Source organism: Rhineura floridana, chromosome 16, assembly GCF_030035675.1.
Source record: "Rhineura floridana isolate rRhiFlo1 chromosome 16, rRhiFlo1.hap2, whole genome shotgun sequence".
In the NCBI taxonomy this organism is placed as follows: domain Eukaryota; kingdom Metazoa; phylum Chordata; class Lepidosauria; order Squamata; family Rhineuridae; genus Rhineura; species Rhineura floridana.
Genome location: NC_084495.1, coordinates 1,348,487 through 1,372,945, shown reverse-complemented (window position 1 = coordinate 1,372,945; position 24,459 = coordinate 1,348,487). Strand labels below are relative to the sequence as shown.

The 24,459-nt window shown below is 46.5% G+C and overlaps 1 protein-coding gene across 1 annotated transcript in view; it reads left to right on the top strand.

Annotated features, from left to right (window-relative positions):
- The window catches only part of AR (androgen receptor), a 267,275-nt gene that overhangs the window by 142,184 nt on the left and 100,632 nt on the right, over window positions 1–24,459 (top strand). The window contains exon 3 of the mRNA XM_061598960.1: window positions 7,593–7,709. Coding sequence (XP_061454944.1) covers window positions 7,593–7,709 — 117 coding nt within the window. The remainder of the gene's footprint in view (window positions 1–7,592; window positions 7,710–24,459) is intronic.

Below are 24,459 nucleotides of genomic sequence, written 5' to 3'. Positions count from 1 at the left end.
TTGAAAAAGCCCTCTCTCTAGTCCTCACCAGTCTAGCTGTTTTAACTGGTGGGATAGAGAGAAGGCCTTTTGAGGCTGATCTTGTTGGGCGGCATCGCTGCTGATGCTGGAGGCGCTCCTTCAGATAGACTGGGCCGAAACCGTATAGGGTTTTAAAGGTCAGAACCAACACCTTGAATTGGGCCCAGAAAACAACCGGTAACCAGTGCAACTCCTCCAGCACTGGAGTGATGTGATCTCGCCGGCGGCTGCCTTTAATCAGGGTTAAGAAAAGACGTGTTAGTAGGACACACTTGGAACATTGGCAGGTGGACGACAGCTAAGAAGACAAACTGTAAAAGAGAGGAAGAAAGTGAAACCAGCAGAACCCAAATATTTTGTGGAGAAAGCAAGGAGTGAGCCAAGCCTTAAACATGATTTGAGAGTTTGGATCAACAGAAGGGTTTTAAAGATCTGCTTAGCCTTCTACCAATGTGTCTTTGGTCTTGACCCTTTTGCTGGGTTTTATTCTCTCATTTGACATTCTCTTGGGAGAGACAGACTATTGTTTTTCTGATATTTTCTAATATTGTTGTAGCAAACATACTATGGCATCCAGACAAAAAAGGAGGATGCAGGTGTTGAAGGAGTGAGACCTAGTGGGGCTTTCCGAGATGCATTTCCATCCAAAGCACAGCTCAGTTTGGAAGCCACCCTGGCAAGTGGGGAGGGAAAGTTCTGTGATAATTTTGGCTGTGGAAAAGGAGAGCAAGAAGCAGTGGTTGGAAATAGGGCCAGATGGCCAGGTGCACTGTCTAGGTGTCTTTGCCTTGGCATTCGGCGCGTCACTTGGACCACCTTTCTGGCCACTATTGGAGATGTTGTACTCAGTGGACTTTGGCCTTAGGCATGAAATGAGGCAATTTCTTGTGTCTGGTTGCATTGGCTGCCAGTACATTCCTGGACCAAATTCAAGGTGCTGGTTTTTACCTTTGAAGCCTTCCACAGCATGGGACCCCATTGCCTAAAGCAGATCGGGGAACCCTCAGGCCCAGGGACTAAATGTGGCTCTCCAGGCCTCTCTCTCTGGGCCCTGCAGCTCTCCACAGGCCACTCACCTCCCTAGCCCGCCTTCGCCCCCCAACTGCTTTTGCCCTCCTGGAATTTGTCTTTGATCATGCCTGTTGCTGGTGAGGATGCAGGACAGAGAGGTGTGTCTGAGCGTGTGTAGAAACTGACGTGCAGCTGACTGCACAAAGGCAACGTCCACATTGGTTGCTCCATCCACTTTTGCCTCTGCTCCCACCTTCCGCTAGCATGTGGCCCTCAGAAGGTTGTCTGAAAGGAAGCCTGGACCTTGGGCTGAAGAGGTTTCCTCACCCGACCTCACAGAGCCTTTCTTTTCGTATGTGCATACCCAGAATCTTAAGATGAACTGTGGGCTCCCTCCTCTGAGAGCCCCCTCCTGCCGAATCATGCAGGCTGAGAACAAGAGGGTCTTCGCAGGGGCGCCTCCCCTGGCCTGTGGAATGCCCCTGGAGTCATGGAACCATGGAAGAGTAGAGTTGGAAGGGACCTGTAAGGGCATAGATTATATTTGGGGCATAGCGTGTTTTCGGTGGTCAACCCAGAGACTTTTTTTTTCCTGTCTAGGCAACACCTACATTTAACATCTCTTTCAAGCAGCAGTCCTGGCCTTTCCTGTACCTATAGCTTAATGCCAAGTCGCCCAAAGAGCCCCTGCGTAGCCTTGATCTTTCCTCAGCCATCCTTCCTCAATCCGATACTGAAGTTCAAAGGCGTCTTGCGAGGTCTGGTCTGCTGGTTTCCCCCCTCCTTCCTCCCCTCCCCAAATCAAACAAGTATCCTTAAAGCTGATAATGGCAAGAACGAGAGAAGTCTGGGAAGGGGGTTAAAGAGAGGAGCTGCTGAGAGCTGGTTGTGCTAAAAGAACGTGGTGAAATATCACATTAATGCACTCGAGCCCCATTATGTGCCTTTTCTTGGCAGCCAAGGGGTCTTGGGTGTTATAACCAGGTCCTAATGAGGGCAATTACATGGTTGTTTTTGTTGATTGTGTTTTTTTTAATGCATGGCTGTTTTCCAGGCTTGCGCCCAAACGTCACACCGTGCATCCTGAAAAACAGAGAGCATTATTACAAGAGAAAAGCCTTATAATGACTTTTTATACAGGGCCTTGATTACAGGTTGTTGATGTGATTTTGCTGATGGAGGTCAACAGTGTCAAACAAAGAGCACCGTTGTGTAATGCCAGGAGGCACAGAGGAGGGTGAAGGCAGAGGAGTGGGTGGGAGTTCTTGCTGTGGGCTCAACAGTTGCCTGGGATACAGCTGGTTAGTGAGTGTCTGCAAGGAGCCTTTCCTGAAAGCATGGGTGTGATGGCTGGAATCAGAGGCATCCCCACAGGATGCAGCAAGGCTTGGTTTGCTGTGTTTGTCGCCAGTGTGGGATTATGGAGTCAGAAGATGTCAGCTCCTAGGGTAGTTACAGCCTCCTGGGGAATACCATCTGGGCACAGTGATGGGACGTAGCAATGTGCCACTTAGGGAGAAGGGCTTAGGATCTGTGGCCACCAACCACCACCCAATTCGTATCAGAGTGGCCCTCGGGGAGAACTGGCAACATAGGAACCCTACATCAGACCATTGCTCCATCTAGCTCAGTACTGGCTACCTTGGCCGGCAACAGTTTTCCAGGATTTTAGAGTGGTCTCTCCCAAAAGGACCTGGAGATGCCGATGAGTTGAATCTGGGACCTTCTGCATGCATAGGAGAGGCTTTATCACTACGTTCTGGCCCTCAGGTGCTGATGACAGGTGGGTTGGGGAGCAAGAGATCCAGATTCAGATCACTGCTCAGCTGCAAAGAATGGCTTCACACCAGATGTACAGGAACTACTGGAGTGCTTCTCCTTCCTGCCCTGTTCTGGTCGCCTGAGAAGGCCCAGCCAGCTCCATGGGCTCCTGTGTGCTCTAGAGCGCCAGGGCTGTGGTTGCAGCGGCCCCCACGCCAGCACAGTGGGGATGGAAGGGGCCTTAAATGGCCTCTGACAGCTGGCTGTCTCTCAGTGGAATCTACCATACAAGGTAGACTCAATCAGATGTGAGGATACCCAGAAGCTTCCTGTGAGGGATGGGGCTTAAGTAGTAAGAGGAGAACGGCCAGCACAAAACAACGTGCATGCCGGGTGTGTGGAGCTTGTAGCACTCCAGATGTTGCTGAACTACAACTCCTGCCCTCCCTGACTGTCAGCCGTGCTTCTTGGGAGCAGTAATCCAGCAATGCCCAGAGGGCCAGGTGTCAGGCTCACAACTTCTGCTCATGTGGATCAGTGGACGGCATATTATTAGGCCCATGGGGAGAAGGCCAAACTGCACTTGCCATGAAAATGTCACCTAATTGTGAGGCAGATGGCAACTTCCTTGTGCATATATAACACAGAGCAGCCTAACTTCTTTTGTTGCTGTTACGGATTGTATATTATGATATGAAAAATCAGTGAATAAAATGCCAGTGAATTTTGGAATTGTTCACAATATGAACTCCCCTTCATCAGAAATCCATTCCCTATTGCGCAAGCTCCAAACCCTTCTGAATTCAGGTCAAGCTCGTAATGGACTCTTCTAAGTCCCCCATTTTTCAAGCGAACAGGTTTCCTTCATTTGTGAATTACACACATTGGAGTTTGAGAATGCCAGGGATATGAGTAACCAATGTGGGATGCAGCTCAGCAGGAATATATTAATCTTCCATGAAGTATCTATTAATTACTAAACATCTAGATGTTCAAGCTGATCCAAAGAAAAACTGAGTCCAGGTGAGCCTGAAAGTTTTGGATGGGAATATTTTTCCCCAGGCCGTCAGTATACCACAAAGTCCTCGCACTGGTATTTATAGGCAGGTAGACAGTTTTGTTAAAAATTGTGGGCTTATTTGCAAGGCTGTGATAGAGCTGGAGTGGAAGAAAAGTACTCACCTCAAAACCACATCAGTCTCTCTGTCTCCCAAACACCTTTGTTGATGGCAGGAAAATGGAATATTTAAAGAGTCCCCCTTTTAGCTCATTTCCCTGATTTCTGTTTCTGACCTTTCTGTTACTGGCTCTCTTGACCCTCTTTCTTTCTGAAGTCAGTAACTCTTGCTATTTTTCTGCAGGTCCTTAACTTCTTCCCTGCCTTAAGTCTGCCCTTGATTCTCCAGTTCTTTAAAATATTAATAATAAAAAGCTTTCATTGATTCTCTCTTTCTGTCCAATTATCATCCTCTTCCTTCTTTTCTTCCTTTTCTCTTTACATTTCTTGACTTCCAAGCCCTTAAACTCCTCTCTCACAGTTCTCTTCTGAATCCTTATCTGTCTTGTTTTTGATTTGCTTATTCAAGCAAAGCTTCTTTAGCCTGGATTTCAAATGATTTTCTAAGTGATGTATCTCATGGTCATTTTTTTCTGTCCTCTCCTTAGTTCCCCCTGCTTTTCACATGGTGCATCAAGCTCTTCTCCTGCCTTCTCTGTGTCGCTGGTTCTAGTCAAAAAGCCGCCTCATTGAAGGCTTCAGGTTAACAGCTCTCGCTTTCACTCTCCAAGCCACTTTCCCACTGTCTGTCTGTTCTTCTTCCCCAAAAGCCCCACTTACCTGCCCCATTTCTGTTCACCCTTCCACTGGCATTGCCTGGCTCCCCTCCTCCTCCTCCTCCCCCCTCAACCAAGATTTCTGGTGCTGCCTTTGCTGTTTCCTCCAAAATGACTTCTGATAAAACAGAACTTCTCCTCCTCCCTATCTCCCACTTTATTTACTTACTTAATTTTTAAAAACCATATTTCCTCCCTTTTGTCACAAGATCGCAGGGCGAGTTGCAACACATACATTTACACAATGAAAGATTACCATTTTCTCCTCTCTCACTGTGAAGCAGTTCTGCAGCTTCTTTTGATCTGTCAAGCTCATGACCTCACATCAGTTTTTAATTCTTCTCTTTCTCGGTTTTGCCCCGGGTTTCCTCTTAACCGGGCACACTTGTTGGGGCCCCCATGGATGTGTCTGGAGGAGGAAGCCCAATCCATGCAGTGGAGCAATGCCACGCAGGAGCAATGCCACGCAGGCATGGTTTGGCCTAGGGAGGACTCTGGGAGCCAATAGGCAGTGCCGGTGGGCTCAGGTGGGAAGGCTAGAGAGAGAACCTTCACTCTCTGGTCTGTTCCTGGGCCATAAATACATAAATGTCACTTTAAGGGCTTCATTCATCCCCAGCTTGGGTTGCTGGTATTGTCAACACACTCCCTAGTTACATGAGCCCCCATCCCCCAGAAGTGGTTCACATTGGGGGGGGGAGTCTGAGGATCTTGCAGTGCTCAGCATCATTATCCTAGGATGCAGGGTTCATTCTGGATCATCAACAATAAAGGGAATCGTCAACATCACTGCAAAGAGAAAGTTCCTCCCAACAGAGTATAGATACTGAAACTTCAAGAGTAATAATAATGTAGACACAAGATAAATACATTTCACATTTACTTTGACTGTTTCATAGCTGGTGGCAAATCAGGACTCAAATGATTGTTTATAAGGAACTACAAGGCAACTCCAGAGCTTCTTGAAACAGTTGGGTGCAAGCACCATTGCTAAGAACAAGTCTGAATGCCACCTTGCGACTTCATTTCTGTGAGCAGCAGTTCACTGGGGTTTGGAAAGGGGGGAAGGAAGGGGGAACACCAGAGCCTCGGTGGCTCTTGGGAAACTTTCCACGGTCTGACTTCCCCTGGTATGCTGGCCGTGCCTCAGAGAGGGAGAGATCTGGTTGGAGATCCCTCTCCACTGGATTCCAACACCCAGATTTTATGGTTCCATATTTTGAGCATTAACCAGTTTCTGGACTGGGACTTGTTGGGGTGGGAGACATTTTCAGGTCACATGGCAATAAATGTTGGGGAAAGCTCTTTAATGGCCTTTTCTAGGTACCTTTCCCTCCAGTTCCAGTTTATCATCCAGTTGCCGGCACCATGCCTTTCTGCCCAGCTGCCCTCCTGAGACCGTCGCCTGCTCAGCTTTGTAGACCTCCACCTGCCCCTGTGTAGGAGCATTCACTAGATCTCTGAGCACAGACAAACTGACAGTTTTATTTGCCCTTGGCAAAGTTGTATTGTGCACATTCTGATGCTGACAGTTTTGTTCCCTGAGCTTGAGTGTTTGTGGATGTTCCCTGACATCACGTTAGCTCAACTGGTCACTCTTGGAAGCTTGACCGGGATTCAAATCCCCACTCAGCCATGAAGCTTGCTGGGTGACCCTGGTCCAGTCAGTCTCTCAGCCCAACCTACCTCACAGGGTTGTTGTGAGAATAAAATGGGGAGTGTACACCAACTTGAGCTTCTTGAGGGAAAGTGGGATATAAATGTAAACACACCTGTGACCCTCCAGAAGCTGTTGCACTACAGCTGCAGTTCACTCTGGCTGTTGGCTGGGCTGACTACGGATGATGGCAGCTGAAGTCCAGTAACAGCGAGACAGCCACAGGTTCCCCATCCCTGCTGCATAACATAGATTATAAGTGTAATTACTGTAAATAATAATAATAATAATAATAATAATAATGAGCAAATGGGCAATTACCCTTTCCAGGAGAGATGGCAATTCTCTCTACAGTGGAAGAGTCCCAAAAAGTAAGACTGATTTCCTTTTTCCTGAGTTTCAAACTGTCTCTTGAGCTGAGTAGGAGATAGAGAAGGTCCAGACATCAAGCAGGGCTGTGGCATCCCACATTCCACTTCAGCAGGCACAAAAGTCTTGGTTACCACTAAATTAAGCATCCCACGAATCTTAGCTTTCATTTAAAAGAAGGAGAGGCAAGGTTGCTCCCTGAGAGACTGACATTCTTGACCCGTGATGGCGTTACACATGCACAGTGAATTTGCAGATATCCAAGTGGGAGCTAATCTGGATGCCGGCAGCAGTTAGGTGATGAGACAGACTTCTTTGCTCCTCTTTGCAACTAGTGGAAGCAAAATAAATAAAGAAGAAAAGAAACTGTGATCTATGGGCATTGACTTGCTATACGTAAAAGGGTTTTGCTTTAATTGGTACAGATCCTGGTGCCTGCATGGGAAAAAAAGTTTACTACTACTATGATCTTTATAAAAAGCTTGGGACCAGAATGCCTGTTCCTCCTTCCACATAATACCCAAACCTTGAGATCCTCCTGGTGCCCCATCAAGTGAAGTGGGCCAGGTGGCCATCAGGAACAGCCTTCACAGTAGGGGTATCCCAGTAGTCAAATGCAGAGAGGCTTGCCTGGCACCGTCTTTGGGGTCATTCTGCTGTAGGTTGAATACTTTTTATATATATTCTGTTAAGCCTTTTGCAGTAAATAATCTGTGATTTCACTGTTTTAAACAAAAGCCACTGAACACTGTTTTTATGTTATTGCTATTTTATTATAATTTTTTTAGTTTTATTTTAGCACTGTAAATTTTGAGGTGGCCTTATATGAATATTGTTACTAAGAAGATTTTGTCGTGACAAAACCTTTTCTCCAGTTTGTAGCTTTGAGCAACAGGAAGATTGCCATTTTCCATTCACGTTTTGTCTCTCGTGTTTTTAGGTAAACAGAAGTACCTGTGTGCCAGCCGGAATGACTGCACCATTGATAAGTTCCGAAGGAAAAACTGCCCTTCCTGTCGCCTGCGAAAATGCTACGAAGCAGGAATGACTCTCGGAGGTAATCTAGGCTCAGTTTAGGAATCTTTTATTCTTTACAGCATACCTGGTTTGCTTGTTGCATGTCTCATGTATCTAAATGAGACCAGGAACAAATGTATGGGTACAATCTCAGCTGTTGCACTCGTACCCTTCCACTGGTAATGGATTAAGTTAGTGCCCTTCTTTGTCCAGGTTTTGGCAAGCTTACTGCTTAGGGACCTCCAGCCAAAATGATGAAATCTCTACCTATGCTCAGAAGCAAGATCCTGCCTCTGTGGCAGGATGAATGCCGATATTCACGGCAGACAACTATTTTACACAGAGTGAGAGCTGGAGAGACAAAAGTGTTGTTAGAAGAACTGATTTGTCTGTGAGAAATCAGAAAGAAAAAACTTTCAGTGCTGGCCCTGTCACGAGAAAGTTCCAGGCAATGCCTCAGGCAGCAAATTTGGAAGGGCAAATATTGCTCTTATTTTCTGCTTCTCCAGAAAAAGTACACAAATTGGCTTACAGCTTTCAGTGAGAACCTAGTCCCTGCCCCACGGTCGGTCACAGTCGTAAGAGGGACAATGTGGAAGGACAAGGGGACAAGGAGGGAGGGATTTGGGGGGGAGTGGGAAAGCAAGCTCAGGCACTCATTCTTAGTTACAGAGATCTTGCAGTGGACAGCAGGCACGGGAACATTTGGAGAGGGACCAAAAGTTCCTCTTCCTTTAGCTGAACCGATGAAGAGCCCCATCCCTCTCCGGCAGCCTGATGATGTACAAATGTTGGACAAAGTACATTGCTGCTGAAGGTTACCCCATTGGCTCTGACAGAGGCAGTAGGCAAGCATTCTGGGCCTGTGTGCTGGCTGCACATGGAGACATTTGAAATGGCCCCACGCTGACTATGAATGTTGCTTCTTCTAGTACGGCAACATCAGCTCCTGTTGCTAAGGCTGGTCTTGGGCAGAGGACTTTCCTACCCCTGCCCTCAGAGAGCCTTTTAACTGGAGATACTGGTGATTTGAATGCATGTGACCGGCCGTACCACTGAGCAATAGCCGCTCTTCTTCTAAAAGAAGCCTCTGAAGGTGCCTGAGATTGGGTCGGGCCAATGGTCCATGTCACCCAGTGCTGTGCTGACTGAATTGAATTGAATTGAAACTTTATTTTTACCCCGCCCTTTTTCCAAACTGGAACTCAGGGTGGCTTACAAATAGAACTGCATGTAGTTAAAACATAGAAAAACATACAATTAAACTATGCACAACCTTAAAACTGTGAAAACCGACTGGCAATGTATTGCATTCCAGGTCTCCAGCAGAGGCCTTTAACAGCCCCTTCTACCAGAAATGGCAGGGATCTGAGGCCTCCTGCATACAACTTGGGCACCTCCTGCTACTGAGCAACTATATAAGCCCTCCTTCTCCCCAACACCAGCGGCCATATCTGGATCACCTCCAAGCCTGCTAGGGTTTTTTTTACAAAAAAAATATGCATACAGTTGCTGACATTGCTGCATCTAGTTTGGCCTAGCCTCAAGCAGAAGATTCTTTGAGCTGCATGAATTTGACCTTGTGCAGGTGCAACTAACATGCAAAATGTTGCACACCTGCTCTGTCAGGGGCAACGGTGTGGACTTGGTTTTGTCTGGTGCAGGAGTGGATAGTAGAAGCAGGTGTCTCAGGTTGTTTGTTATAGAATCACAGAACCATAGCATGGTGGAGTTGGAAGGGGCCTATAAAGCCACTGAATCCAACCCCCTGCTCAATGAGGGAATCCAGCTTAAAGCATCCCCGACAGGTGCCTCTTGAAGGCCTCCAGTGTTGGAGAGCCAGACTCCATATTAGAAAGGGAATTTGGAAATCCACTGGAGCCCGCTCAGTCTGGGGACACAGGAAGCTGCTTTATGCCAGTTCAGGCCATTGGTCCATCTAGCCCAACACTGTTTACTTTATTTTATTTATTAATTAATTTATTTATTTATTAAATTTATTAGTCGCCCATCTGGCTGGCTGTCCAGCCACTCTGGGCGACGTACAAAATTAAAATGTACAAATACATTAAAACATTAAAAACCTCAACAATAATAATAAAACCTAACCCACCCCAAAAGCCTGCCTGAAGAGCCAGGTCTTCAAGGCCCGGCGGAAGCTCATCATAGAGGGGGCATGGCAGAGATCATTTGGGAGGGAATTCCACAAAGTGGGGGCCTCAATTGAAAAAGCCCTCTCCCTAGTCCTCACCAGTCTAGCTGTTTTAACTGGTGGGATAGAGAGAAGGCCTTTTGAGGCTGATCTTGTTGAGCGGCATCCCTGATGATGTTGGAGGCACTCCTTCAGATAGACTGGGCTAAAGCCGTATAGGGTTTTAAAGGTCAGAACCAACACCTTGAATTGGACCCGGAAAACAACCAGTAACCAGTGCAACTCCTTCAGCACTGGACTGATGTGATCTCACCGGCGGCTGCCTTTAATCAGGTGAGCCGCCGCATTCTGTACCAGTTGCAGCTTCCAGACCATTTTCAAGGGTAACCCCATGTAGAGCACATTACAGTAGTTTAGGCGAGAGGAGACCAGGGCATGTACCACAGATGAGAGCAGATGATTGGGAAGGTAGGGGCGCAGCCTCCGTATCAGGTGGAGTTGATACAGCGCTGCCCGGCTCACAGCCGGGACCTGAGCCTCCTGGACAGCTGGAAGTCAAGAATGACCCCCAGGCTGCTGACCTGGTCTTTTAGGGGCAGTTGTACCCCACTGAGCACCAGGTCAACATCCTCCAACCTTCCCTTGTCTCCCACAAACAGTACCTTGGTTCAGCTTCAGCTTATTCCTTCCCATCCAGCCACTCACCGACTCCAGACACTTGGATAGGGTTTCTACAGCCAACCTCAGTGAAGATTTGAATGAGAGATAGAGCTGCGTGTCATACTGGTGACACTGCAGCCCATATCTTCTGATGATAGCCCCCAGCAGCTTTATATAGATGTTGAACAGCATCGGGGAGAGGATGGAGCCCTGTGGCACCCCACAAGTGAGAGGCCAAGGATCCGAAACCTCATTCCCCAATGCCACTCTCTGGTACCTACCAGAGAGGAACTAATGGAACCACTGCAATACAGTGCCCCCTATGCCTAACCTCTTCAGGCAGTCCAGAAGGATACCGTGGTCAACTGGGTTTCAGGCAGGCATCATTCCCAGCCCTCCCTGGAGATACTTGGAATTGAACCTGGGCAAGTGCTCATAAGGGCAACATGCCCTTTAATTACAACCCATGTAGACCCACAATGCCATGGTATGCAGGTGTGCCCTCTAGCAGAAGGTTCCTGCTCTTTCTGGGAAAAGATACATAAAGATGCTCTCTATGAACAAAGGTTAATTATTTAAACAATTAGTCATAATAAGCCGAGAAGGAGCACCAGTCCTTTTCTCTGTTCCCCCTTCCCAGGAAGGCAAGACCTTAACTGACCCATAGATGGTGTTAGAGGCAGAATTGGTACCACTAAAGAAAACCAGGTGGGAAGGGAGCAAAGGGCGAGAGGGAGGTGGGGATTGGTGTGGACACCAAGCAACTCTCTTCCTTGCCCACCATTCTGGCCTTTCCACTGGTCTTTGTTTGCTCCTAGAGACTGTAGGAGGTCAGAACTTCCAAAGCTGCTAGGAAGGCCAGTAGAGTTGGGGTTCATAGGTGTGATTCCCCTATGGGGCACCTCTCCCCTTTCGTACTGCCTGTGATTAGCAAACCAGACCTCCACTCACTCTGTCTCAGAACCATTCCTAGAGAGGCTGCCGTTTCCCGAGCAAGCAAACATTAGGTACCCTTTGAATTGTGCCTCCCTAGTGGAACCGACCAAAGGCCCCTCGCCTCCTCTGTTCAGAAACAAGCCCATAAAGGTGCTTTTTAAAATGGTCAATTTAACTTCCTAGTCATAATAACAAACAACAGCCCTTTGGAATGCTGACAGAAGTTTGGCTGGGAGGCAAGTTGTTTCAATGTTCCTTTTGAACACTGTAACTATTGGAAATATAAAGTAATTTTTGTGCATATTTTGTCCATGTCTTGGCTCTTTTAAGCATAGATCGCCCAGAAACCCTCTGTGTGTTTAGTTTAAGGTGTGCATTTTTTGTTTTTCATTTTTCCTCATCCCACCATCCCGTGTCGTGAAGAGTTGTGATGATGATCTCCAGAACTTAGAAGCTTCCTACATTTTTGTGGCTGGTTAGTTGCTCCTAATAAAAATAACACCCACCTGTGGTTATGTCCTGACTCCTCCTCAGGATTTGTTCCTTTGGTTGTGGCCTTTGATTGGCTGCAGGGACGTGGCCCTCAAAACTCTTCCCTTTACTGTCTGGTCAACTTTTTGGAAAGAAGAAAAAGTGATGCTTAAAACCTCTTCCTTTTCTGTGCACAGAATGAAGGCCCTTTATTGTATGCATGAAATAGTTCTGAACAGAGTCTCCGACCCCTTTAACTGGGGCTTCTTTTTCTAAGAAGCCTGTTCCCTTGAAAGTTTTAGGGCCACCATGGAGCCACACAAGGTCTTTTAAAACAAAAAAATGTTCTCACATATTTTCTCTCTTTCTTTGCCAGTTTTACTGACTCCTTAACCTTGCTTCCAACAATGCGAGAAGGTTTGACTAATTGGTTGACTTTCTTAAATAAAAGCCAGTGAATATGAGCTTTGCATGTATGCTGTAACTGAAGCGCTTATACCTGTTTATTAATTATGCATCAGATCAGAATATTAAAAAGAGCAAGTTTTTATTAGCCTTTCTCTGCCTCCAGTGGAGTGACTCACGTTTGCTGGAGCTGTCTTCACCAGCTGTCAAAGAAGTCTGTGGGTATTGCTTTCTCATTTGAGTCATTAAATATATCAGACACCAATGGATTTTCTTTTCTATATAACAAACAGTGAATTAATCCCCCTCATAGACCAAGGATGATAATCCTGCTTTGTGGTATTGTTTTGTTGCATAAATATTGACACTCCAAGATGTGCAACATCCTGGTGAGAAGTCCCTTGATCCTTATTAGGCAAAGAGCAAAATGGGAGATTGGCAGGACAAATTTCACGGCACGTTTTCACCAGAGCCTGCTGGGATGAGCACTTGCACATTCCTTTAGTTTGTTCTGATGGAAGAGCGATATCCTTGTGAGGACTAAATTTGGTACTCAACTTCCCATTCCCCACATTTTCATCCTCCTAACCTTAAGGAGCTGAGTACCAGAATTGCCTTCTTGGATCAGATCAAGGTCCTAATCTTGCATCCCGTTTAATTGTGACAAAATGAATGCAGTGGAATGGGACCTTGTGGAAGATCATTTCCAGTGCGTTTGTTGTGAGCAGGATTGGTTTGATGGATTTTGTCTCATTTGATTTTGCAGCTTTTAAAAACAGAAGAAGTTTTCGCTTGTCGGGTTGCAGTGATAACTTGTTCTGTGGACCAATTATCTCTCAGCTTCATTTACCTCACAGGCTTGTTGTGGGGATAAAATGGAGAGGGAGGAGAAGCATGTGCGCCACCTTGAGCTCCTTGGAGGAGAGGTGAGATAGAAAGGTGATGATAATATAATAATACAACTTCTTTATGTGAGTTAAATTTAAGACTCAACCGGGCTTCTTCTGGGAGGGAGGGTTGGATATAAACATAAAATAAAATAAAAATCTATATGGCACACCCAAGCTAACCTAATGATTTGTTAATCCTCTCTGAAGAGAGAAGGGCCCATGGCCTCCCGAAAAGGCTCGGCCAATCAAGGTGAACAGCAGCCTTGTCAGAGGGTGGCGTGTCTATCTTTTTGGAGAGCAAAGCAGAGTTCTCCTTTAACTCCCTCTCCTGTCACTGCTGCCTCCTCAGTATCCATTTGAGAGCACTGCTATTCCACAAGCCCACATGCACTTTAGAAGGGACAGTCAGTGGGGCAGAGTGTCATCTGTCTCATCAGATATGGGAGCCAGCAGCAGAGCATTTCCTATAATTGCCTGGAATTAACAGATAAATGCACCCAAATTACCAAAATGTGTGCTCCTACAGGGCCAGCACAAACACCATTTGGAACATCACATGTGAGACGGTTTCAAGTGAGAGAAAAAGGTTCGGTCGTGCCCCTTTGCTTGCAGAAGCTAGAATATTGGCAGCAGGGCTGAGGAGCCACGCGGGTTTCTGCCGCAGCTGCTGAGCTTGGTTTCTGCTCTTCTCAGGTCACCGTGCTCCCTCAGTAATTCCGAAGCAGCTGCCGTTTGCAGAGGGGATGGAGGAACATTTGCAGGCCCAAGTGAAGGGACTGCTGCAGCTCTCTCTTCAGCTGTGTTTTGAGAGCTCAGGGCCTCTTAGACTGGATTGTGCAGTGAGAGTCTTAGTTGCCCACTGGAAAATGTTAGCCCAGCCAGGAGTGAATCAATTCGCTTCTGTCACAACTCTGGAGTGGATTGTGAAATTCAGAATCCCGTTCCCCTACAAGCATGCTCCAATTAACTCCAACGGCCTTGTCATCAGTTCCTTCCCATTCTCAAGTCCCCCAGTGCTGTTTGCAGAAAGGATATGGGAGCATTTGCAGATGCTCACAATGCACAGGGCTTTTTTAATGCCGCAAAGGCCATCTATGGACCAACAAATCCCTTACGTTCAGTGGATGGTACCAAACTTCTTAAGGATAAAGAATCTATTGCACTGTGCAAATTCCACAGCAACAAACTAGAGACGGAACTTGCAGTATCCCCTAATTTGCATGAAGTCAATAAGGCCATCAATCAAATGAAGAACAACAAAGCTAGTGGACCTGATGGGATTCCTGCTGAAGTCTTTAAAAAAAGTGGGCCTGAACTTACACAAAACAACTTCATAAGCTCATCGAAAAAATCTGGATGAGAGAGGAGATCCCGGAAGTCTTTAGGGATGCCATAATTATCACCCTTTTTAAGAAGGGCGATAGAACAGATTGTGGGAACTATCAAGATATCTCTCTTCTTGCTACCGCAGGTAAAATCCTTGCAAGGATCCTCGCAAATCTCCTCCTACTGATCTCAGAGGATGTCCTCCCCAAATCTCAAAATGGTTTCTGCCCTTCCAGGGGGACAGTGAAAATGCCGGGAGCAGAATCGACCTTTATATATGGCATTTATTGATCTGACTAAGGCCTTTGATACTGTGAATCGAACCGCTCTCTGGACCATCCTTCTGAAAACTGGATGCCCAGTTAAATTTGTGAATATTTTGCGACTCCTTCATGACAACATGGCAGCGACAATTTTGGATAACAATGGCTTTCAGAACAATCCATTCAGAGTCAGATCAGGCATAAAACAGGGATGTGTCATTGCTCCTACCTTATTTGCCATCTTCCTTGCTATGATTCTACACCTTATTGAGGGGCAACTTCCTTCTCGTGTGGAAATCATATATTGAACAGAGGGAAAGCTTTTTAATCTCAGTAGGCTGAAAGCAAAAGTAAGGTAATGTCAACCTCTGTCGTAGAACTTCAGTATGCCGATGATAATGTAGTCTCCACACATTCAGAGAAAGATCTTCAAACTATGCTAAATGTCTTTGCAGAAGCATATGGAAAGCTTGAGCTCTCACTTAATATTAAAAAAAACCAAAGTGCTCCATCAACAGGTGCAAACTAGTCCCTCTGTAGCACCATCAATCCAGCTCAATGTTATGTTATATATTAATGTTTATTTATACCCTGCCTTTCGGCCAAAAGGCCCTCAAAGCAGCTTACAGAAAAAGTAAACACAAATATAAAAATACATCAACAAGGCAATACATCAATCAGCAATACATTGTACAAAAAATTAAATTAAAGAGCAAATAACATTATATTAAGAAAAAATATTCAGAAAGGCATTCTGTCTCGCCTGAACTTACAACTATTTCATGGAAAGTACACCAGTCCGAAACTGCAATGGCCTGTGACTCAGGCCAAGAGTAGTACACCTTAACTCTTGAGGGTCTGCATCTGCATGCCCTGGCCCATGACGCCGCTGCTGGTAGAGTGGAAGCAGGCTGGCAGCAACTGGCAGGCCGACCAACTGGTCTGGCCCGTTGGCCCTTCGATGCCACAGTGGCAGCTCCCAGGCCTCTCAGTCCTGCAGCTCTTCCTGGGCGGTGGGTGCCACCATAAGTTCCCCTCGGGCTGGCCAAATGACTCCCCGGCGACATCTGCAGGTGGAGTGAACGGACCAGGCAGATGCAGACCCTGGTCGGCCCTTTGAGGGAGGTCTCAATGAGGCGAAGGTAGAGGGCTCTCTGCTTGTTGTCGTGGCTCATGTGCTGCCTGAGGCCGTTGCGCTGGAGGACGCACTCCTCGAAGCGCACCACATTGGGGGTGGGGTGGCGCAGGCTTGTCAAGGCCCAGAACTCGGCCAGCGCCAGCTCCACTTCTCAGGTGCGTTGCAGCGGATGTGCATGACAGCCAGGTGGGCACTACTGTGCCCCAACATGGCCTCATACACCACGCCGTAGGCCATAATGGTGTGACACTGGAGAATGCTGATCGCTTCCCCTATCTTGGCAGCCATCTCTCTGTAAAAGCTGACATCGTTGCTGAAATACAACATCGTCTGAGCTCTGCAAGTGCCGCATTCGCCCAAATGAAGCGTAGAGTGTTCAAGGATCAGGATATTTGCAGGGAGACCAAAATGCTTATTTACAAAGTCACTGTACTACCAACCTGACTGTACGCCTGTGAAACATGGACCATTTATAAACACCACTCCCAACTTCTTGAAAGATTCCACCAACGCTGCGTCCAGAAAATTCTGCAAATTACTTGGGAAGACAGATGGACTAATGTTAGCATTTTGGAAGCAATAAAGACTACCAGTGTTGAAACAATGATCCTTCAACATCAACTTCGCTGGACTGGCCATGTTGTTCAAATGCCTGATCACCCAAAGCAGCTACTTTACTCCCAACTTAAGGATGGAAAATGGAATATCGGTGGATAGCAAAAGAGGTTTAAATAATAATAATAATAAAATTTTATTTGTTAGTCGCCTATCTGGCCGAATTAACGGCCACTCTAGGCGACGTACATTTCCAATAAAATACCATATAAAACCAATAAAAACATACTCAACCATTAAAAACACCACTCTTTCAAGTGGTCAGCAACATAAAAAACCTAACCCTCCCCAGAAGTGCCATAGGCCTGTCTGAACAGCCAGGTTTTTAAGGCTCAGCGAAAGCCTATCAAGGAGGGGGCATGGCGGAGATCGAAAGGCAGGGAGTTACAGAGGGTGGGAACCACAATTGAAAATGCCTTCTCTCTGGTTCGCACCAGCCTAGCTTTTTCAGCTGGGGAAATCGAGAGAAGGTCTTGTGTGGCTGATCTAGTTTAAACATCTAGTTTAAAGATGTTCTCAAAGCTAATCTAAAAAAATGTAACATAAGCATCGAGAACTGGGAAGGCTTGGCCCATGAGCGTCCCAATTGGAGGTCGGCCATTATCAAAGGTGCTGTGGACTTTGAAGAAGCACGAGTACAGGGCGAAAGGGACAAATGAGCCAAGTGGAAGGCACGTCAAACAAATCCTCATCGTAACCATCTTCCATCTGGAAACCTATGTCCTCATTGTGGGAGGCTGTGTGGATCCAGAATTGGCCTGGAATTGTCACTGTTAAAGACCTTATCTTGGAAGACAATTTTACTTGGCCATGAGTGATCGCCAATGAATGATGAATGAATGGGAAGTGGCAGGTTCTGGGCCCAATATGGAAAGTCTTCCATCCCATTCTGAAACTCTGGATTCCAGAAGAGATTCTGGTTGGAGGGGAAGTGCAGTCCACACTTCAAGAAACTTGTAAGTAAAACTCCTGTGCAGACCATGAGCATTCATGTCAGAACCCAGTAGCTGCCATCCTAAGGCCTCATATGAGCTACTATGCCAGAAATCTGATTCTGGCCCTGGAAGAAAGGGGGGTCATATCTAGCTCCTTGTTTTGCATGCACATAATAAACCGGAAGGTGAAAGAAAAAGCTTCTTCATTTGTTGGTGATTTGGAGGCAGCTTTGAGTCATTGACGATGACAGTTTCTCCTAGGAGCTCGAGGAGGTGTCCATGGTTCTCCTTCTCTTCTTGTTATCCTCAGAACAACCCTGTGAGGCAGGTTAGGCTGACAGGCACTGACTGGTCCAAGGTCGCCCAGTGAGCTTCATGGGCGACTAAGGATTTGAACTTGGGTCTTAGACCAACACTCTAAAATCACTACACCACAGTGGCCCTCTGGAAGAAAGAACACATGCTCTTTCAGTTGTTCAGAATGCATGTGGTTTGTGAGGTTCCCCTCAAGGTGAGATGGCAGGAGGGGTCAGAAAGGGGTGAGAATGTCCCAGCAAGCAAGGCTAGAAAGGACATCTCAGTCCATCTCAGCAAAAGAATCAAACTTTGTTGTTGTTGTTGTTATATGCCTTCAAGTCGATTACAACTTATGGTGACCCTATGAATCAATGATCTCCAAGAGCATCTGTCATGAGCCACCCTGTTCAGTTCTTGTAAGTTCAGGTCTGTGGCTTCCTTTATGGAATCAATCCATCTCTTGTTTGGCCTTCCTCTTTTTCTACTCCCTTCTGTTTTTCCCAGCATTATTGTCGTTCCTAGTGAATCATGTCTTCTCATTATGTGTCCAACGTATGATAACCTCAGCGTCATCATTTTAGCTTCTAGTGATAGCTCTCCTCCAACATCACATTTCAAAGGAGTTGATTTTTCTCTTACCTACTTTTTTCACTGTCCAACTTTCACATCCATACATAGAGATCGGGAATGCCTGCTTCTTGGGCTTTTGTTTGCTTTCAGTAAGTGGCCAGTTTGTGACCTTTCTATGTTAGGAAGAAAATAATGCAGATTCAGTATACCAAAAGAAGAGTTTTCTACCTCATTTCTCCCTCAAAAGGTCTTTATCCCAAGCTCTTCTCCCAGGCATTTTAGCATGTGTTTTATACTGTTTAAATTTTTAAATTGTGTTTTAAATTGTTTTTATAAGATCTCTTTTAAATTGTATTTGTTTTAATGTTTTTAGTTACTGTAAACCCCCCAGAGAGTATAATAAAATAAATAAATAAGTAAAATAAATTTATATTTCCAAAAACTCTTATTTTCAGAGCAATTCCTGATAAATCATGTATTGCAACTCAATTTTCATTTGACATTGGCTGTGGGGGATTAGAACGTACCCTAAAGCCACATGGACAAAAATGGCCTGTGATGAAAAGGCATCGAACAGCTGTTGAAGGAGAGTTGGCAGTTCAGCTAACTGCAGTGCCGTGGCAGTGAGGCTCTGGCAGCAATGAGACACAGCACAAGCTGAGCTGTGGGAGCCTTCATTAGAAGCTCCTCCACGCACACAAACACATGCTAGCTTCAAAGTACTGTCTATCGCTGAGCAAGATAATGGACTACAGTGTTGTGGGGTTCTCTGAAATACTCTCAAGGAGACGTTTGGTGGGAAAACAAGCCATGCCATTGGCTTCCAAGCGGAGAGCGGTGATTGTGTTTGTGGAGTTATTTCCCCCCCCCCCCCGGCTTCTGAGCACATCTTTCCACCCTCTCTCCCAGCACATGCTATGCCTGGTGAAGGAGCCACTGCCCTCTGCAGCTACACTGCTTGTGTAACAGCTGGCAGTGCATTTGCAAAGCTGTGGCCATGCAACCCAGCAAGAAGAGAACAATCATGAACAAATAGTGCTGCTCATACAGCAGGTTTGAGAGGTAAAATGAGGAAGGGACAGGGCGGGGGGGGGGAATCAAAGCAATGGAAGCATTCGGTTTTTCCAGCCCACTCCTGGATTAGCTTGCAAGGTCTGTCTTGCTACTCAGTTACACCGCCTGCCAGGTGGGAGTGAGCCTAGAATAGTGACGTCCACACTGCAGCAGGTGGTTCTGCCTTACCAGCCTTGCATGTCAAGTATGTTAAGGTGGAAACCATACATCATCAGGTGTTCAAATTAATGGGCTGTTAAGAAAAATCAGCTGTTTTGAATTTGCAAGTAAATAGCTCTGCAAGGTGAGCATAAAATGGCATTTGGGGATTATATTGTTCTTGCTGTCTTGGGTACTTAATCATACTGGCTGCATTTACAAGCCATAAGTAACCTTTGAGATTACCCACTTGTTCAGGGTCAAGGATGTGAAGGCTAAAGGGCTAGCAGATGACCCCAGGTGGCTGGTCCTTAGCAGAGGGGCCTCAGTGAGGCAGCCATGGGCTTTCCAAGAGGGAAGGGATCACTGTTGCCTCTAGCGTCATTACTTGAGATTTGCATCACTCTGTTGACTGGAGTCCCCAACATGGCTCACTCAACATTCATCAAGCTCAGTGGTCCCATTGCTCGTGAGGACGGGGGGAGGGAAAGAAGATGTTCAAAAGCCACCTTTAAAAAGCACGAAAAGAAAGGGCAAAAGCAAATTGGGGGGAGAGGTGCCTCCCTTGCAAGGAGATTGTTTTGTTCAGCCTTCCCCAACCTGGTGCCCTCCAAGGCCCATCAGTTTCTGGCAGCACAGTAGTGGGGGTGACTGGAGTTGGAGTCTAAAACTTCTGAAGCGCATGAGGGGCGGGAAGGCTGACTCCATTCTTCTGAAGATGAGTGAAGGGGGCCAGACTGGGGGCTGTGGGCTGAGTCAGCAGCAGGTGCAGGATGGTGCCCTCCATCCCCTTCTCCTTCTCCCCCAGAAGGGCTGGGGATGTGAGCAAACACATGGCATCCATTGCCACTTGCTGGCCTGCAGCGCCGGGTATCTCACAGGTGCACTCCTCCCTCTTCCGTTTGCGGCACCATTTGGCAGTAGCACAAACCACACTTCTTCCACTCAGTTCTGGTGGCACTGAATTGGCACATCTCCTGGTACAGCCCACTCTGGAAGATGGCCAAAGGGGGGCACTTGAAAGGCTTTTTAAAAATTATCAGTGTAGTAGAGAGGAATGACTGCAGAGAAATTATTTTATCTCTTTCTCGAAACAGCTGCATGGACAAATGCTCAGTGCATAATTCACGAATGGAATTCACGTTCACGTGATATGGCAATGGCTTCTTGCTGTGATAGACCTATTGATAGCTATTAAACAGAGGAACTAAAGGGGCCTTCTGTGTTCAAAGCAGTCTAACTCTCATTGGCAGATGATATGGGGTGCCTACATGAGATTCCTACCTCCATTTGTATCTGCTTGCTCACTTACCAGGGGCTTCACTCAAAGACAGATTGCTAGATGAAGGCCTCTTATCAGGGAGTAAGCCCTATTTAACTCAATAGGGCTTATTAATGAATAGGTATGCATAGGGTTGCACAGCAGAGCAAATTAGTATGTCCTCAGGAAAGTTTTCCAGGCTGTGAATGATGGCTCGTGTTGCTTCAAAGCATTCATGAGGTTGATTATGCTACACTAAGATCCACCAAAAATAATCCTATTTGTGTTGCTTTTACAACATTGCAAAGAGTGTCATGGGCTACAGAGAGGCAGCTCTGTGCCAAACACAACATGGAAATGGGAGCTTCCTGCCTTCCTAAGGTTACGCTCTTGGTGGAGGGTCTGAAGAAATTGTTTGGCCCGGTCTTAAAGTCAGTTGTGACGGATAGCCAATATGGTGCCTCTAAATGTTGACTCACATCAGCCTCAGCCAGCATGGCCTGTAGTCAACGATGATGGAATTTGTAGTCCACAACATATGGAGGGTGTCATGTTGACTACCCTTTGAATATAGTCTGGTTGCCAAGAGCCAAGCAACCGAAACATCATGGTGAGGCCAGGTGCTGGCCCTTTCAGGCTGGTGTTGTATTGGAGATGTATTTTGCAACACCTTCTTGACACAATAATAATGCGTTGGTGGTGGATTTCTTCTGCCTTAGTTTGTCCGGTGATGCTTCCCCAGGGCTATCACCTTATTGCTGCCCAGAGGGGTTATAGCACAACAAAAGTGGGGCAAAAAGGAATCAGAACATTTCTGGTATAGAAGAAGGGTTCCCAAACGGTAGCCCAGGGGCGCCCAGTGGTCTGTGAGCTTCACTCGAGTGCTCCACAGCATGTCTGTGAAGAACAGCGGGAGCAGCAGCTGTGGATGGCGGCTGCAGCGGCTGCTCTGTCATGCTAAGAACCTGGCAGTCCACCCGGCAGTGGCGGGAGAGAGGCATTTAAAAAAATTAAAAGAATGTCTGGAGGGACCCAAACCCTGATGAGAGTGATTTAGGGTTACCCCATTAAATGGCCAAGCTGCAGCCTCTACACTCTAATGTGCTCCCCAGTTGTCCTGTCACCTTCCCCGTGAATATCTTGCCAATTGCATCAGGCCCTTTCCTTGTGCCTCCCCAGTTGTGCTCTCGTGGATTTCTCTGCTGTTTCCAGCGCCCCAGTCAAGCCCCCATGTGTGTGCTTGTGGAACCCTCTCTAGGGAGGGCTGCATCTGACAGTAAAGCACCATTCGCTGGAAGCAGGCACGTTTGCAGGGGACAGTGTGACAGCCCTGGAGTGAGGAGGCCAAAGTGGGGGAGATGATTTCCAAGCCAGGGTAGCAGCCAACAGAAACATCCCTGAAATATGTTTTACCAAGACCAACGAGGTTTTCCTTTTTAAAAAATAAATATATACTTGCTTGAATGTTACAAGTAAAATGCAACCATTCACCAAGGTCATGATCTTACTTGAGACAAATGAGCAAAATTAATGCTCTTAACATTGTGTGTGTGTGTGTGTGTGTACATGCACACATCTTTCTTTCTAGGTCACTCTGACCTGTTCTACTTGGTCTGTTTATCTTTGTTTTTAAAATGTTAGTTTAAATGTAATTGTAAAAACGTGTGCTGTGAATTAGTGCTAAATATTCTCCCCCTGCTCACTCTCAGTACCCCACAGAAAGATACAACGTATTCAAGAATGTTTCTGTAGTTGGATGTTTGCTGTTAACTATTTCTTAACGGTCACCATGATGCGTGGTGCTGGGTATGACAAGCAAAGCTAAAGAACTTAGCTTCCTTATGGTGAGTGCAGAGGAACAGGCCGTCTGCTTGTTTTCCCAAGGAAACAAAATTGGGCCTTTTTTGTTTCTGAATAAAGCACCATTATTGATTTAGTTCACTGTGACTCAAGAACTGGAACCTATTTATTAAATGATAGAGGGGAGGGAGAAAGTAAAGCTGCCTGCTCTCCAGTTTACCCCAGGCACCAAGCAAAAATGGTCAGGCAAGGTGCAGGAGTGAGTAACGCTAGCAAATTCTTCAGCCACATGTTCAGGGCCCCCCAGAGTACTCCTTCCCACTGTGTAAAGTTATCTGAAGATACTTACTCATCAGGAGCAGCCTGTTCGGCCCTCAAGCAGCCCTGCTCTCAAAAAAGAGAACTGGGGTCTACTTCCCTCGCACACCCCTACTAGTTGCAGTAAAGACTTTGGCTTCAGAGTAGGAAACCCTCCACCTAATGACCTCAGGACTCAAGATAAGTTGCACTAGACAATGAGTCTGGCTTATTTTATTTCTTTATTGTACAATTTGTTCCCCACCTAGGGATGGACAGACTAGCCAAAGTCTGTCCATGCCAGTTTTACCAGTGCACCGTCATAGATCTGTTCTGGCCCAGTTTTTGTAGTCTTTCTGAAAAAATGCACACAAAAATCTGATGTAAATCATATGCATTTGTGCACATTTTTATGCACTGTTCCCATAAATACACATTTTCAGTGCTTTTCCCCTAAAATATATATTTATAGGGTACTTTGGAGACCAAAACTGCCCTGCAATAACTGGAGAAGTGTGGAACCCCACTCATAGTTGTGTTTTGATCCATAAGGAAGTTTGAGAACATTGAATTGGGTTGGTCTGGAGCAGCCTTTCCCAACCAGTGTGCCTCCAGATGTTGTTGGACCACAACTCCCATCTTCTTGACCATTGGCAATGCTGGCTGAGGCTGATGGGAGTTGTGGCCCAACATCTGGAGGGACACTGGTTGGGAAAGGCTGGTCTGGAGACTGGATAAATTCCTCCCTATCCCTAACACCACCTTTCTATTCCAGAACGGAGCATTCAAGGTGGCTAACCCTATTAAATTGAATGCAAAAATAATGATATCACAAAGAGAAAGAGAGAATGCTAGCAGAAAGTACAAACTTGCAATAACCACAAAAAATAGGTGGGAGTGTCACATTGAAACAAGTTTTTTAGACGTTAGCTGAATGTTAAGTGGGGAGGTGGGAGGCAGTCCTCTTAAGTATCTTGGCCCAAGCTGTTTGGGGCGTTAAAGGTAATGATGAGCACTTTGAATTGTTCCCAGATAGGAGCCAGGAGCCAGTGAGCTGGTCCACCACTTTGATGAGTCAGGTGCTTAAAAACAAAAAAACAAAATATCTTGCTGCTGCTGCAGATTTCAACGGCAGCAAGTGCCATGTGGAGCAGTCATAGTAATCCAGTCAAGGTTTGTGGCATCTAACCAAATTGTGCAGAGTGGGGTAGGGGCGCCATGGAGTGGCTTAACACTTGGCACCTCTGTGCCATGTATTAGAACAGGGGGATGGAACTCCCCATGCAGCTGATACTCCAGCTACAGTAATTTCCTCGAGTCATTGGTGGACAAGCTCTGCTTCTTTAAGCGAAGGGCTGTAGTCCAGAAGGGACAGATGGAGGCTCAGCAGAGGGTCTGCCTTGCATGCAGGCATCCCTGAGTCCAGTCCCTGGGATATCCAGGCAAGACTGCCTGAACCCCTGTGGAGCCACGTCAGTCATGTAGAGGAGACTGGGCCCGGTGGACCAGTGAGGGAGCATCTGCTCTGCAGGCAGAAGTTGCCAGATTCCGACCCCGGCAGT